The sequence below is a fragment of the Zalophus californianus genome, chromosome 16 (genome assembly GCF_009762305.2).
Source record: "Zalophus californianus isolate mZalCal1 chromosome 16, mZalCal1.pri.v2, whole genome shotgun sequence".
Taxonomy (NCBI): domain Eukaryota; kingdom Metazoa; phylum Chordata; class Mammalia; order Carnivora; family Otariidae; genus Zalophus; species Zalophus californianus.
This window is the reverse complement of record NC_045610.1, coordinates 23,956,736-23,971,979: the sequence shown is the minus strand read 5'-3', so window position 1 is coordinate 23,971,979 and position 15,244 is coordinate 23,956,736. Positions and strand designations below refer to the sequence as shown.

At 40.3% G+C, this 15,244-nt stretch overlaps 2 protein-coding genes across 3 annotated transcripts in view; one reads left to right on the top strand and one right to left on the bottom strand.

Annotated features, from left to right (window-relative positions):
• ACACA (acetyl-CoA carboxylase alpha) overlaps window positions 1-4,135 on the bottom strand; it is a 280,816-nt gene extending 276,681 nt beyond the window's left edge. The window contains exons 1-2 of one of the 2 annotated variants that reach the window (XM_027626351.2): window positions 3,919-4,135; window positions 3,624-3,752 (exon numbers count right to left, since the gene is read on the bottom strand). In XM_027626351.2, the coding sequence (XP_027482152.1) occupies window positions 3,624-3,661 (38 nt within the window). In that variant the 5' untranslated portion in view covers window positions 3,662-3,752; window positions 3,919-4,135. The remainder of the gene's footprint in view (window positions 1-3,623; window positions 3,753-3,918) is intronic. The other variant, XM_027626358.2, reaches the window with a different exon arrangement.
• Window positions 4,136-4,187: 52 nt separating this feature from the next.
• Window positions 4,188-15,244, top strand: part of TADA2A (transcriptional adaptor 2A) — a 49,197-nt gene continuing 38,140 nt past the window's right edge. The window contains 5 exon segments of the mRNA XM_035724659.1: window positions 4,188-4,301; window positions 5,055-5,174; window positions 6,795-6,923; window positions 12,775-12,881; window positions 14,305-14,364. Coding sequence (XP_035580552.1) covers window positions 6,899-6,923; window positions 12,775-12,881; window positions 14,305-14,364 — 192 coding nt within the window. The 5' untranslated portion in view covers window positions 4,188-4,301; window positions 5,055-5,174; window positions 6,795-6,898.

The following is a 15,244-nucleotide window of genomic DNA, read 5'->3' as shown; positions in this document are numbered from 1 at the left end:
AGAGAGAGAGAGAGAATGGAAGGGCTTGGGGTGCCTGGGTCACTCAGTCAGTTAGGCATCCTACTCTTGATTTCTGCTCAGGTCATGATTTCAGGGTCATGAGACCCATGTCAGGCTCTGTGCTGGACATGGAGGCTGTTTAAGATTCTCTCTCTCCGGGGTGCCTGGGTGGCTCAGTCAGTTAAGCATCTGCCTCTGGCTCAGGTCATGATCTCAGGGTCCTAGGACTGAGCCGCATGTTGGGTTCCCTGCTCAGTGGGGAGTCTGCTTCTCCCTCTCCCTCTGCCCCTCCGCTCTGCTCATGCTCTTGCTCTCTCTCTCAAATGAATAAATTAAAAAAATTTTTTAAAGATTCTCTCCCTCTGCCCACCCCCTTTTCTCTCCCTAATATATATGTATATTAAAAAGATGTTGGGGGGGGAGGGGGATAGGTTAGCCTGGTGATGCGTATTAAAGAGGGCACGTTCTGCGTGGAGGACTGGGTATTATGCACAATGAATCATGGAACACTACATTAAAAACTAATGATGTAAAAAAAAAAGATGTTTTTTAGGTTCCTTTAGAGACATGTTTAGTGAGGGGAGAAAGAAGGCACTTAGTCATCTCTGCTATGACAAGTTAAGTACAAGGTGCTCCGGAAGCATATTGGAAAGTACTTAACCCAGAGTTTGGGGGGGGTCAGGAAAGATGTTCCTGAGGAAGTGATGTCTAAGTTGAAGTGGAGACACCTTGGCAAAGGTAGCCTGGAAGTAACAGTACATGAGGGGAAATGGAGGTACTTCTGCCTGGCTGGGGAATGAAGAACAAGATGGGGAGGTGCTGACAAAGAAATATGAAGACACTAGACCCTGAAGAGCCTTCTACAAAGACTGACCATTTAATTTATCGTACAAGCTGAGATCGACCTACTTTTCATTTTTTCTTTTTCTTTCTTCCTGCCTTTTCTTTTCTTTTTGAGACGGAGAGAGAGGTAGGGGTTGGGGCAGAGGAAGAGGGAAGAGAGAATCTTAAGCAGGCTCCAAGCCCAGCAAGGAGCCCAATACAGGGCTTGATCTCACGACCCAGAGATCATGACCTGAGCAGAAATCAAAAGTCAGATGCTTAACCAAATGAGCCACCCAGGCGCCCCCAAACTGAGACATTTCTGAGAGTGAAATGAGACAATATTACTAATTATAAGGGACAACAGGAGTCAACCAGGACTGTCCTGAGCAAATTGGGACTTCTGGTCACCCTATTTATTTTTAAAGATTTTATTTATTTGACAGAGAGACATAGCCAGAGAGGGAACATAAGCAGGGGGAGTGGGAGAGGGAGAAGCAGGCTTCCCGCTGAGCAGGGAGACTGATGCGGGGCTAGATCCCAGGACCCTGGGATCATGACCTGAGCCGAAGGCAGACGCTTAATGACTGAGCCACCCAGGCACCCCAGGTCACCCTATTTATAAATCATGTTCAGGTACTTGGACCTCCAGTGAAAGCAGGTATCTCTTCTCTTTTTACTTTATACATTTTGCCCTAGTGACTTCATCCATACCTTTGCCTTTACTTGCTCATTTCACAAATATTTGTCCAGGATGGACTTAAGGGCACAGAAGTTACCAAGGAGAAAAGACATAGTGTCTGTTTTCAAGCTCTGTCTAAAGAAGACACACATCCAAAGAAACAGTTCTGATACAGTTATACACCTCGAAGCTCTAATACATATCTAATATATATCATTTCCACTCAGATTGCAAAACAAATCCAAAACAGAACTTTTAATTTCTCCTCCAAATCTGTTATTCCTGCAGCTGGTTTTACAATTGATGCCACTATCCATTACGTTGCTAAAGGCAAAAACCCAGAAAAGCACTGCCTTAAACAGTGTTACCCTTCCTCTCACTGTGCATTTTAATTTCTCCACATCTTAAGCACAATGACTAAATTGGGGCTAAGAATTCTAATGAGGGCCTAACATCAATTGAAGCAGAGGGTAATTTTCAGGTGCTTGAATGCTATGTTTTTAACGAATAGATCCCAGTGTTAATGTGGGATTGTTTTTTCCACAATAGAACAACACTGATGACTCATATTCAATTTGTTGACAATCACGACATCCAGATCTGGATATATGCCCTAGCCAGTCTCAAGAAACTTCAGTTTAGGCGAGAAAGACATGAAGACAAGTCCTCAAGTGTCTGACCCTATCTCCTCTTTGTGGAGATGAGTGGTTGCAGAGGTATAAAGGTGTAGGTGAAACACCAATGTTGATTAACTGTTGAATGATGGCTGTATAAAAGGACAATTAATGCTTTAAAGAGTAACTTTAATGTTTCTACCATCTTATTCTCCACACAGCTGCCAGACTGATCCTTTTAAAATAAATCTGATTACTTCCCCCACCACACACCAAGGAGTCATTCACGAGCCATCTCTGCAAAGAAACTGCTCTAAAAGACATAAAAATCGAATCCATCGTCCTTGGCAAAATAAGTTTTCCAAACTGTTAAACCCTAAAAAGAAGTCCCCCCCCCGAAAAATCCAATTACTCCTTCGCTCTCAACCTTTGCATGGTACTCTACCACATCCCCCCAAAATCCAAAGTCCAACCATGGCTTACGAGATGATGCATGATCTGGTTTCTGCCTGTTTCACAACTTATTTCTCTAATTTGCTGTACTGCAGCCACACTGGTCTCCTTGCTGCTTCTCCAACAGACCAAGCAAGTCCCTATCTCAGGGCCATTGCAATTGCTGCTCCTCTTCCAGTTTCCCTCTGGAAATCCACGTGCTGCCTCCCTTAATGATTAGGTTTCTACTTATGTGCTCTTTCAATTAAGAGGCCTTCCTTGTCTACCTCATCTAAAAGACCATGCCCACATCACTCTTATCCCTTTATTCTGATTTATTTTTCTCCCATAAAACTTGCCACATTACCAGGCACTACCTGTTATTTAGTAATATGTGTATTGTTTCTTGTCAATCTCCCCCACTATTATGTGAGGCAGAGACTGTTTTGTTCGCTGCTGAGTTCTCAGCACCTAGAACAGGGTCTGCTCCTTAAATATTTGTTGACTAAATGACTAAATAGATTTTCAGGATACATCAAATGTAAAACTACACTATAATAGATCTATTGACACGATGCATAGGAAAATATCTGGAAGAGTATACCAAAATGTTAACTGTTTATTTAACACAGTGGGAGCTGGTGTGAATTTTCGCTTCTGTGAATTTTCTGATTATTTTTTAGGACGAATTTGTAGCATTCATATACTAAAAGATGAATCAAGAGGCTACACCAGCAGAAAATGCAAATGAATTTAAAGAGAAGTTGGGCAAATTTATGAAAGACAGACTTCTAAATAGATGTAAGAGCATAATGGTGCAGATTACCACGGCTTGAATCCCCTTCCCAGCACTTTCTAGCCGTGTGTTCCCAAGTTATTTATAAGCCAGTCTAAATGTCTTCACCTGCAAAATGGGGATAATAATAGTGCCTACCTCATAAGGTTGTTTTTGAAGATTAAATGACACCATGGATGCCACCTCTTTTGTAACAATGCCTGGCATGCAATAAATACTCGACAAATGGTAGCTATTATAATAATGAGTAGTAGTAATAAGAGATGTTGGGACATACCTAGCCCTCAAGATTGACATCAGAGCGGACCACCACATCCTCTCATCATTGCGCCTCAGTCTGGGCCCCTGAAGCCCAAAGAGGGGATGGTTCTTTCCAAGGAAGAGAATTTCGACGTTCCAGAAGCACCTGAATAAAACGTACCCTGTTTACCCTTACACCATTCAGTCTGGTTAATCCGCGAGCAGCGCTGCAAGAGCCGCTCGGCCTCAGCTGCGTTCGCGTCAACAGGGGCGGGGGTAGTGGGAATGTTAGGAACACAAAAGCAGGACAGCACCGTCCCGCTCCACCTCACCGCACTCTGGAGCGGCTCGAACGGCGGCGCCACGCACCGGCAAGCCTCTGGCGCCCGGCAACGCGCCTCACGCAAAAGGGACTGCTGCCCGGACTCAAGTCAGGCAAGCTGCTCAGTCCGCCCTAACCTCCCGGACCTCTGCCAGAGAACCGCGGCGGGCGCGCGGCGAGGCCGAAGCGCGGGCCGAGCGGAGGGCTGGGGCGGCTGGGGCGGCTGGGGCGGCGGCGGCGGCGGCGGCGGCGGCGACGGCGGGGCCGCGAGGGCCTGGGCGGGGCGGAGGCGGCGCGCGCGCGCGCGCCTATGTCACTCGAGAGCGAGCACGTACCCCCGGGGGCGAGCGCGGCTGGCGGCTCCTTGGCGCGGAGCAGGGGGGACTTGGCGAGGTGAGGCACGAGGCGCTGCGGGGCGGGTGGCGGCGGGGCGCGAGCCCCTCTAGCGGCCGAGGGGGTGGCGGGTGCGGCGAGGGGCGGCAGGGACGGGGGCGGGCTGCGGGCCCCGGCGGCGAGGGGGTAAACGCGACGGGCGGGCTTGCGGAGCCGGGCCACGCCGTGCTTGGGGGAGGGCGGCGCGGGCTCGGCCTGACTGGTCGGCCCCGCCCCGCGGCGTGCCTGGCGCGCCCCGCCCCTTGCGCCCCCTGGGCGGCCCTGCACTGCCAGAGCCTCGGGATTCCTATTTGTGCGGTGGCGCGCGTAATTACGCTGGGAACAGCCGCTCTGTGTCGGGCACCTGACCGACGTTACATTTCGAGTTTTCAAGTAGGCCTTACACACTAGGTAGTTCAGCTCCATTTTGAGGCCGACTGAGGCTCAGGTAGAATGACTTGCGCAAGATTAAACAGCTTAAGGAACAAAGTGAGGAGCTCCGCCTTGTCTGCAAAACTCCAAACCCTGCACCTGTACTCTGTACCACAGAATGCCATTCTTCGCGGTGCCTGCCTTCTACCTCCTAGTGACTTTGAATTTGGTAGATGTTAATTTGGAGCTACCCCCCACCCTTTTATGGATGTCAGTGTCAGAAATGTCTCTTGTGAGAAAAAAGGAGAGGAAAAAAAAATTCTGCTTTTTGCAATATTGTGCTTATGACATGGAGTGTTTACGTATTCTTTACTTGACCATCTCTATTAACCTTTGTTGAAGGTCGCTGCTGTTCACTACCTTTAAGACATTGTGCAAGTAGCAGTCTTTCAGAGCGTCCTTTCTTCTTTGAAAAAGCAGCATGCTTGAAGGTTGTGAGGATTCAGAGATAATCCACATACAGTGAGTGGTACCCCAGTACCTGGCATATGAGAAAAGTCAGTAAATGTTGGCCATTATTTTATTACTGAATGCATAATACCTCTTGCTAAACCCATTTTTCTTCAAGACTAACTCTTCTGGGACGAGAGTAGAGCAAGAACCACCCTATCCCAGCCCACTTCAAAAAAGACAAGTTTATTGACAGCCATGTTATCTGAATGTCATACAGACTTAAGGATGAATTATACCCCAAGCTCAGCATACCAGGTGAAAGAAGTCACTCCAGGAGAACTAAAGATGAATTAACCTGTTGTAAAACTAACATTTGTCCATTACGTTTGGTTTATTGAGTTCTTTCTCTGTGTTTGGCACTTTGAAGTGTACAGATGTGTATTGGATAGTAGTCCCTGCTTTCATTTAGTCTACAAATGGGAAAAAAATATGCATTCAGAAGTAATCCCTCAAAAAGTAGAATGGTTTGCCAGAAAAGAGATAGCTAAGAAGCTGTAGGACTATAGAAGGAGAGATGTTTTCTTGACTTAGGGTGAAGTATGATTTCATTTCTGCCTTCAAGAAAATACTTTGTACATTGTTCAAACATTAAGTATTTATTCAAAGAGAAAGTGAACAAATGTATGTCGTAATAGACAGGGTTCCTTGGTTTTTCATAATAGAAAGTCATTCATATTAAAGTATTATTAGAAAGATAGACAAATGAGAAAAAATCTAAACAGTTGGGCCACGCTTGGGGATGGGGATCTCAATAGCCAGAGCTCTGGACCAAATTCTTTGATTAGTGAATGACTGGGCCCCATTTGACGTCTGTCCTTGTATGTCTTACTCAAGATTGAGATTTTCATAAGAGATCTGGTGGCTTTAGCTGTCGGGGTGGGGTTTAGAGTATTGTGATTGGTAACCCCACCAGAACCATATGAAATGTGGGTGAGTCAGTGTCCCAATGGAAAGAGGATTAAGGAGAGAAATGATACTGGGTAGAGAAAAACAATAGTTGTTTATTAGAGATATGTACCTTTTATAGAGGGCTTACCAAGGGCCAGCCACCACGGTGCATTATTTATATGGATTTTGGTATTTAGTCTTCACAATAACTGTAGGAGGTAGATACTGTTTCTCATACCCACTTTACAGAGGGGGACACAGGCTTATAAAGACAAAATAATTGGGGAGCCTAGCTGGCTCAGTCAGAAGAGCATATAACTCTTGATCTCAGGGTCATGGGTTCGAGCTCCACATTGGGTGTAGAGATTACTTAAATAAATAAAACAGGGGTGCCTGGGTGGCTCAGTCGGTTAAGTGTCCAACTCTTGATTTTGGCTCAGGTCATGATCTCGGGGTCGTGGGATCAAGCCCTGTGTCAGGCTCCGTGATCAGTGGGGAGTCTACTTGAGATTTTCTCTCTCTCCCTCCCTCAACTCTTGCATGCACTTTCTCTCTCTCTCTCTCAAATAATTCTTTAAAAAAAAAAAAACCCTTAAAACAAAATTTTAAAAAAAGATAAAATAATTTGCTTAGCATTACAAAGCTAGGATGTGGTAGAATTGAGTACATTGCATTGTCTTCTCTGCATCTTGTCCTTTTGAATTATTTTCTGATCCATATGCCACTTTTGTTTGTTCATAGGGAGTCATCAAGCTTTGCTGTATGTGTTGACCAGTTCTGACGTCTCCTTGAAGGAGTGCCGCATTGAGGAAGATCAAAACAAGATTGTTTGCAAATTTTAGGGAATGGACCGTTTGGGTTCCTTTAGCAGTAAGTATAGTAGGAATAAGACCCAGGTGAATATTAACGGCAAACTCAAGTGGAAGTTGATCAAAGAAGAAAAATAAGCACTTTGAAGTTAAACAAAGCCCTGCGAATCTGATACTAAAGGAAAAAGAGTATCAAATCAAAATAAAATTAACCAATACTTATTGATTGCCCACTAAACACATGACACAATCGTATCACCCTAGGTCTTGTAAGAAAACTATGCTCAGGCATATGATTAACCTGCAGTTAGACTTAAGAAAGTAGTTGGATTTCTCTTTAGATTCGATAATATATTTTAGATGCCTTGATAAAAAATAATGTCAGTGGTAGAATAAAAGACATGCTTCTCTTCCCCCTTCCCTTTTAGGGGGAACTTGTGTTCTAAGAGTGAACCACAGTATAATAATAATGCAGAAAACTATGGTGCGTGTGTGAAATAAATTCAGGCAGCCACAACTATGGAGAAAAAAATACACTACCTTTTCTTTGTTTCTGATGATAAGAGATTTGGAAGAAATAGAAATTCTGTCGTTAGATGTTAGTAGTGTCCCAATGAGAAGAAACAGAAAGGCACTTTTGAGGTATTGTTTCCTTTTCAGCAATATCTTAAAGGACCTCTTACTTACTCTCTCATCACACCTATATATGTATAAATTTAGGACAGAATGAAGGCTTCAAACACATCTAATTCAAATCTCTCATTTTACACATGAAGAAAACCTAAATGGATTTTCCTTATGCTGGAAGTGTAAACTGAAACCATTCCCGTTCCCTTTTTAAAATACGAAAATAAATAAATAAAATATTTTAAAACTTTTTATTTGGAATAATTTCAAACTTAACAGGAAAGTTGGAAGAATAAGAATTGTACAAAGAATCCGCATACACTGTTAACTTCTTACTCCATTTGCATGTATTCTGTTTCTGTATGAATATACATTATATACATTCTATGTAATATATACACTGTATGTAATATGTATTTATATGCTATAGTATGTTTAGGTAGATATAGATACCCCCCCTTTTTTTTTCAGAATTATTTAAGGGTAAGGGACATATATCATGGCCCTTTACCCCAAGCACGTTAGTGTTTATTTCCTAAGAATAGGGATATTCTATTACATAACATCAGTAGGGTTATCAACTAGTAAATTTAACATCCATAAAATATTTTTATCCAATCTACCATCTAGTTCATTCAGTTTTGTAAGCTGACTCAATTGTCCTTCATGGTGTTTTTTTTCCTTCTAATACAGGACACAGTCAGGAGTCGGTCTTACGTTAATGCTGTGTTTCTTTAGCTTCCTTTAAACTGTTCCATAGCATTTGTCTTTAGTGACATTCACGCTCTTGAAGAAGACAGGCCCTTCCTCCCTCCCCTTTTTTAAAATTGAGGTTTCTTGTTTTGGGTTTGTTCTTGCTCTACACCTCATTGGTGATAATGGTTTTGAAAACCCAATCGTAGTGTCTCTCCACTGTATAATTTGTATTTTTCCCTTGGGTATAATAAACAACCCATAGGGAGACACTTTGAGGCCATAAAGTATCCCACTCATCAAAATTTCTCCCTAGATTTAACATCCATTATGATTTTTCCTTGATCCAATCTTCACTATCATGCAAAATGACTTTTTTATGAATCCAGCACTCTCCACGTTTGCTAGTTAGCACTTAGATAATTATATATGTAATCATACAATTGTATTTATTACATGTAATATACGATATATATATAATTTCTTGATTATATAATCAAGAGATCTAGCTCCCTTATTTCACTGACATATTTATTGTAAGTGTGGACGTGCGAATTCCTGTTTTTTTTCAAGATTTATAATTCATTATCATACTTAATTATTTTGGCTCTCAGATTGTCCCAGTTTGACCCTTGTGAGCTCCTTCATTCTGGCTCCTACATCCTTAATAACACCCATCACTTTTTTGAGCATCTCCTTACCTTTTGCCTACATGTTCCAGGTGAATCTTACATTTCCTCTGCCCCAGCCCTGGAATCAGCTACTGCTCCGAGGAGCCCTGGTTCCTTTTAAAGAGAACTGATATTAGAGACCAAGATCTGGTCATTGCTACTAGCATGTTTTGTATCTTGGCTCATAGGCCCACAGAGCTATGAAATATATGTGCATATATGCTATATACCTATACACCAACATACATACCTACTTACCCGTACATACACTTTTAAGAAATCATGAGTTCCCATTGATACCTCCAGTTTATCTGCATAAGCTTTTTTCTTGTTTTCCCCCATTCCTTATTTGTGTGTCCTTTCCTCAGTGAGAACCTTGACATCCAGCATCAGCACCTTTACTCATTTGCTCAGTCTTCTAATACATCCAAAATTATGTCAGAATTGCTTTTCACATACCAGTGCATAAAACAGACCTCCTTCAACAAGTTCAGGATTTGTTAGCGTCACCCAAGACTGAAGGTATATTGTTAAATGTCCGTAAGTTATTGAGATTTTTTTTTTCCTTTTCAGTGTGGTTACAGTGTTCTTCTGAAAAACTATTAGGTTCATCTGTTCATACTGCTTTTAGTTTTCCCTTTTTATATTTACTAATTCAATTTTTTAAATTTGAGGAACGTAAGTACACTTCCAAAAGTCAAAACTATACAAAAATATATATTTGGAGAATTGTTACTCCTTCCTGTGTCTCTTCCACTCCATTCCATTCCCCCTCCCCAACCCCTTGTAGGTATCCAACTTCATTGTTCTCTAGTTTAGCTGTCCTATATTTCTTTTTGCAAAGATAAGCAGGCATACATATATTTGTTTGGGGTTTTTCCCCCTCATTTTGTATAGGAAAGATAGCATCCTATGTGTGCTTTTTTTGAAGTTTGGTTTTTTTCACTTAATAGAATCTTCTGGAAATACTGTTTTAGTTTGTAAAGGTTGTTCTCATTCTTTTTTTTATAGTTGCATAGTACTTCATTGTTTGGGTACTCCAGTACTCTCCAGCATTTGGATAACTAGGTAGTATTTTGTAATTCCAAATAATGTTCTAATGTATTCCCATCAGCAGTTTATGAGAATGCCTATTTTTCCACATTCTTACTAAGAAAGCATTATCAAGCTTTTGAATTTTTGTCAGTCTGATGGGTGAGAAGTTATATCTCAGTCTAGCTCTCTCTTAGGAGTGAAGTTGAGTGTCTTTCCATATGTTTAAGGGCCATTTTTTTTTGTTGTTTTTTTTCTAATTATCTCTTCATTTTTTTTTGCAATAGGATTTTTGTTCTTTTTTCCCCTCAATTTTTAAAAGTTCTTTGTATATTGGGGATGTTAGTCCTTTATCTGTAATATGTTTTCAAATATTTTCTTCTAGCTTATTTGCCTTTTTATATTGCATATGGTGTTTTTTGCCAAGGAAGTTTTTTGTTTGTGTTGTTTAGGTAGTCAAATTTATTAACCTTTCATTGCCTTTGGATTTTGAATGATGGTAAAAAAGCCTTTCCTTACTCTTAGGTTATAGAAAAGTTCTAAAATATCTTTGTGAAGGATAGTTTGGCTATGTGTATCAAAAACCCTCTGCACGCCCAATAGTTCTAGTTCTAGAAAAATATATATTCTGAGGAACACAACAGCATTCTTCATAATAGTGAAAAATTGGAAACATAAATGTCCACCAGTAGAGAACTCATTAGATCAGCTGTTTTCAACCTTACGAGATCCCATGTTTTTCTTTTTATAATATTTTTAGAGCCCATTTCCTCTTTGGAAATGAAATACATAGATAACATAACACATCTACACCCATGATGTCAAAGAAACAAATAGTAATGCCCTAACTATAATACAAAGGATAAACAAAAGAGAAAAATGAACTAATGTAATTTATTATAAAATAATATGTATCTCAATGTTTAGACACGATTTCAGTAGAAGACATAATGACTTAAGTAGTCAGATGCTTGCACCCATATGTTGAATCACTGTGAATCTTACAACTACAAAAGCACAGTGATTCATGTGTGTTGTATTAGTGACTCAGAAATCCCACAAGCTTGAATAACTCTTGGTAAAGTTCCGAACAAAACAAGATATAATCTCCTGTAGAAGTACATGCAATTGCCTTCCTGGAAAATTAAATATATATTAAAACTGTCAAAAACATTTTGTTTTATAAGTAACATGGAATTAGGTTCTAGCAAGTAATTATGAACAGATTTCTCACCAACTTTGAATGTCTGGTAGGATATTTGAAAGTTGTACAGGACACAGGTCACTTCTTTGTTGTGCAGGAATGTCTTGAGCCTTGTTGGATATCTAGCATCCCTGGTCCTCACCTGCTAAATGCCAGTAGTGCTCTTTAGTTATTGTGGCAGGAAAAAAAAAACATTTCCTCAGATTTTCAAAATGCCTTTCTAGGGGGCAGTTGAAAACTATTAGGTTAGATGATTGACACAATGGAATATTATTCATCCATTAAAAAGAACAAGGAAGATGTAAGCATACTGTCATGAAAGATGTTGACAGTATATTGTCAAGTGAGAAAAAAGCCAATAAAACATCCTATATAGTATCACTTTTGTTAAAATATATACAAATGCATACATTGAAGAAAGGCTGGAAGTCAGAATGTTAATAGAGGATGACTTTATGCTTTTGTTGTCTAAAATTTTTAAAACTACAAATTGGGTTACTTTTACAAAATAATTACTTCTTGATGTAAGGGTTTAAAAGCTCTACTTTGGTCAGTAACTGATTTTTTCCTGAGGAAAGAAAAACAAGCTTATATCATTAAAATAAAAGGAGGTGAGGAAGAAGTAATTTGGTAAAAATTGTCATCTGACACTTAATATACAACAATTTTTGTTCTTCCATGTCAAAATTTGAAATGGGAGAAGTGGCGTAGTTGCTGTTATATATATTTATTTTGAAGCTATTGTCAGAAGGATTATGTTTCTTTCCCCTGTTATTTTCTTCCAGGTCTTCATTTAGAAACAAATGAACAATAATCATCACTTGAAGGAGGGAAAGGTGCCTTGAAGAGTGTTTCTTGGGCTTTAGGAAGGAAAATGCTATTACAGAATGTGAGAAATCCTGCCTCAGGCTAAGCAGATTAAATTCTTTCATCTACCTTCAAAGCCTGTGTTTTCTTAGACCCCTACTGTTCATCACCGAAAACAACTCTAGAGAGGCAGAGTTTGGGGCAACCAGGGACACACATAATCTGCTTTTTTATCACTTTAGACAGTTTAGATTGTAGTTCTTGCCTTAATATTTCAGAGACAATACGATAATGGTCATTGGAACTAGAGGAAGGTGAGCTATGCTCTCTGCTTACCATGGGAGAAAGGGAGCTTTCCTGGGTTTAAATCTTAACTCAGATGTAAAGTAGTGTATCACAAAACATATTTAAAGGAGTTTTTCACCCCAACTTTTTACTATGAAAATTTGCGAACTTACAGAAAATTTGAAAGAACAGTACGGTTGGCCACTACCTGCATTCAACAATCATTACTATTTTGTCAGATTTGCTTCATCTAAAAATATATATGTGTGTTGTGTAAGTATGTAACATTTTCTCTCCTGGAAAAATAACTAGGAGGGAAAGCTTATGTTGGTAAATTTCTCTGCAGGGGTCATATCTACTTAAATGCTATCTATAGTAGTAGATACTACTATAGGAAGAAACAAAGCTGCCTTCAAAGAAAAAGGAACGTGATTTTTTATTTTTCTTATTTAGAAAGAGCTCATCTTGTCTCCATAAGACAAGCTGAGTCTTCCACACAGCTCACCACCTGTGTAGTTATTTGCAGATTTTCACCTTGCACTTTGGTAATCATAACATGTTTTGAAGCTGATAGATTTTTCTTTTTGTTCTAGATGATCCCTCTGATAAGCCACCTTGCCGAGGCTGCTCCTCCTACCTCATGGAGCCTTATATCAAGTGTGCCGAATGTGGGCCACCTCCTTTTTTCCTCTGCTTACAGGTAACTCATTAAGGAGAGGCTTGCCTCTCCTGGCCTAGTTTTATGGATATAGTAAATTCAGAGATGACTATCAAAGACTCAGAAGAACCATACCTTGTTAAATCTATTCCTTCTACTTGGTCTTTCATTACGCATTTTACCAATGAAAAGTTGGGGAACAGAGCAGATGGATGACACAGACTGTTGAATATTCTATATCTCTGTATCAGCCTAATGCTGAACACTGTTTTTGCCAGTAGATTTAAAGTATTGGGACTACAGGAGTGCCTGGGTGGCTCAGTCAGTCGGGTGTCTGCCTTCAGGTCGGGTCATGATCTCGGAGTCCTGGGATCGAGCCCCACATCGGGCTCCCTGCTCAGCAGGGAGCCTGTTTCTCCCTCTCCCACTCCTCCTGCCTGTGTTCTCTCTCTCTCTGTGTCAAATAAATAAAAACCTTCAAAAATAAAGTATTGGGACTATAGGAAACAGAATTGGAGGATTATTCCTTTTTTTTTTTTTTAAAGATTTTATTTATTTGAGAGAGAGAGAATGGCGGAGAGAGCACATGAGAAGGGGGAGGGTCAGAGGGAGAAGCAGACTCCTTGCTGAGCAGGGAGCCCGATGCGGGACTCGATCCCGGGACTCCAGGGTCATGACCTGAGCCAAAGGCAGTCGCTTAACCAACTGAGGCACCCAGGCACCCCCAGGATTATTCCTTTTGATAGCACCTATGATGCTGTTATTGAAGAGTGATCTTTGGGCAGGTGACAAACGAGAGAACAAATCATTCTGTGGATGATGATAGTAATAATACTAATTACAAGTGCTTACTTTGTTGTTGGGCACTATTTTGATTCACTAATTTATGTGAATTAACCTTTAGTTCATCACTATAACCCTATGAAGTAGGTATGATTAGCATCCCCATTTTATAAAGGAAACTCAGGCAAAGAGAGTTTAAGTAATTTGCTCAAGGTCACACAGCAAATACCATGTTATTGGCTCCAAGATGCTATTGATTATAAGAAGCATCCCAAATTTAGAAATGATAAACGGCTGATGGAAGTTGTAATATACTTTTTATTATAAGATGAATCCTGATTTTGGAGTTTTAAAATAAAAAAATAGCTGTCTTAGAATTGCCTAAATACTTAAGTTTGGAGCCAGGATTCAAATTTACTCAGTCTGATTCCAGGGCTTATGCTCTTATCAAAAGAGGCGAAGTCCTAGAAAAAGTCTTTTTTTCAGATTATTTTTTCCTCTGTGAGGGCCACTGAAGAGCTGTGATCAGGTATGTAACCATCCTCTTGCGGCTGCAGACGAGATTAAATGAATTCTTAAAAAGTCATCATAAGAGTAGAGCACCCCCAAACCATCTTTTATCCTATAAGAAGGCATTTCAAAAAGTAGCTTTTTGGTAACTTACTTTTCCTTTCTCTTGCAGTGTTTCACTCGAGGATTTGAGTACAAGAAACATCAAAGTGATCATACCTATGAGATCATGGTAATGGTGAAGTTGCAGGGAATTTCCATTAATTTGTCAAGTGTTGTACTGGGAATGTCTATTTTTCTTCCTCTCCAAGTATCTCCTTCCCTTTTCTTTCCTCCTCTTCTGAATTAGGTAATCATTTCCTAGTAAGTGTTTTAGGGTTTTATGGACTATTAAGGCATTTAAGTCTAAAAATCATTTTATATACTCTGATTTTTGTTTCAAACTTGGAAGGAATTTGAGGGGCTCCTGGCTGGCTCAGTCAGTAGAGCATGTGACTCTTGACTTCAGGGTTGTGAGTTCAAGCCCCATGTTAGGGGGAGAGTTTACTTTAAAAAAATTCTAAAGATTAAAAAAAAGTACTGAGATTTACTGATGTAAGGATAAGAAGTACACTGCGTTTTAGGTTCACTGATAAACATATAGTAAATGTGTTGTTGCTGTTTTTGGGCTAATGATCTTATTATGTGGTTCATGTGGGCAGTGGTGAAGTTTATGTCTCGCACTCCCTCCTCCTGCCTTGGGGAAATTAGTTACCCTCTGAGAGTGAAGTTATAAGATGAACATTGAGTGAATGATATGATAGACTGGCTTATGGGCCAGAATAAGACTTGGCTGGAACCTGATTGATTATATTGCTACCTCTAAAGAAGGAATGAGAGGCAGATGTTGGTAGTGTCCCTTCCAAGTTCTAGCCAGAGGAATGGGCACTTTGATAAACCAAAATGAATATCTGGTCTGCTTGGGAGGTGTATAGATCTTTGTCAAGATAGTTTTGTCAGTTATCAGAAAATAATTCACCAAGTAGTTTTCTTACATTTGGCCTCCCATTCAGTTTTTTTTGTTTTTGTTTTTTTTACAGGAAAGAATACTGGCTGGGCATCTTAACAGTAGT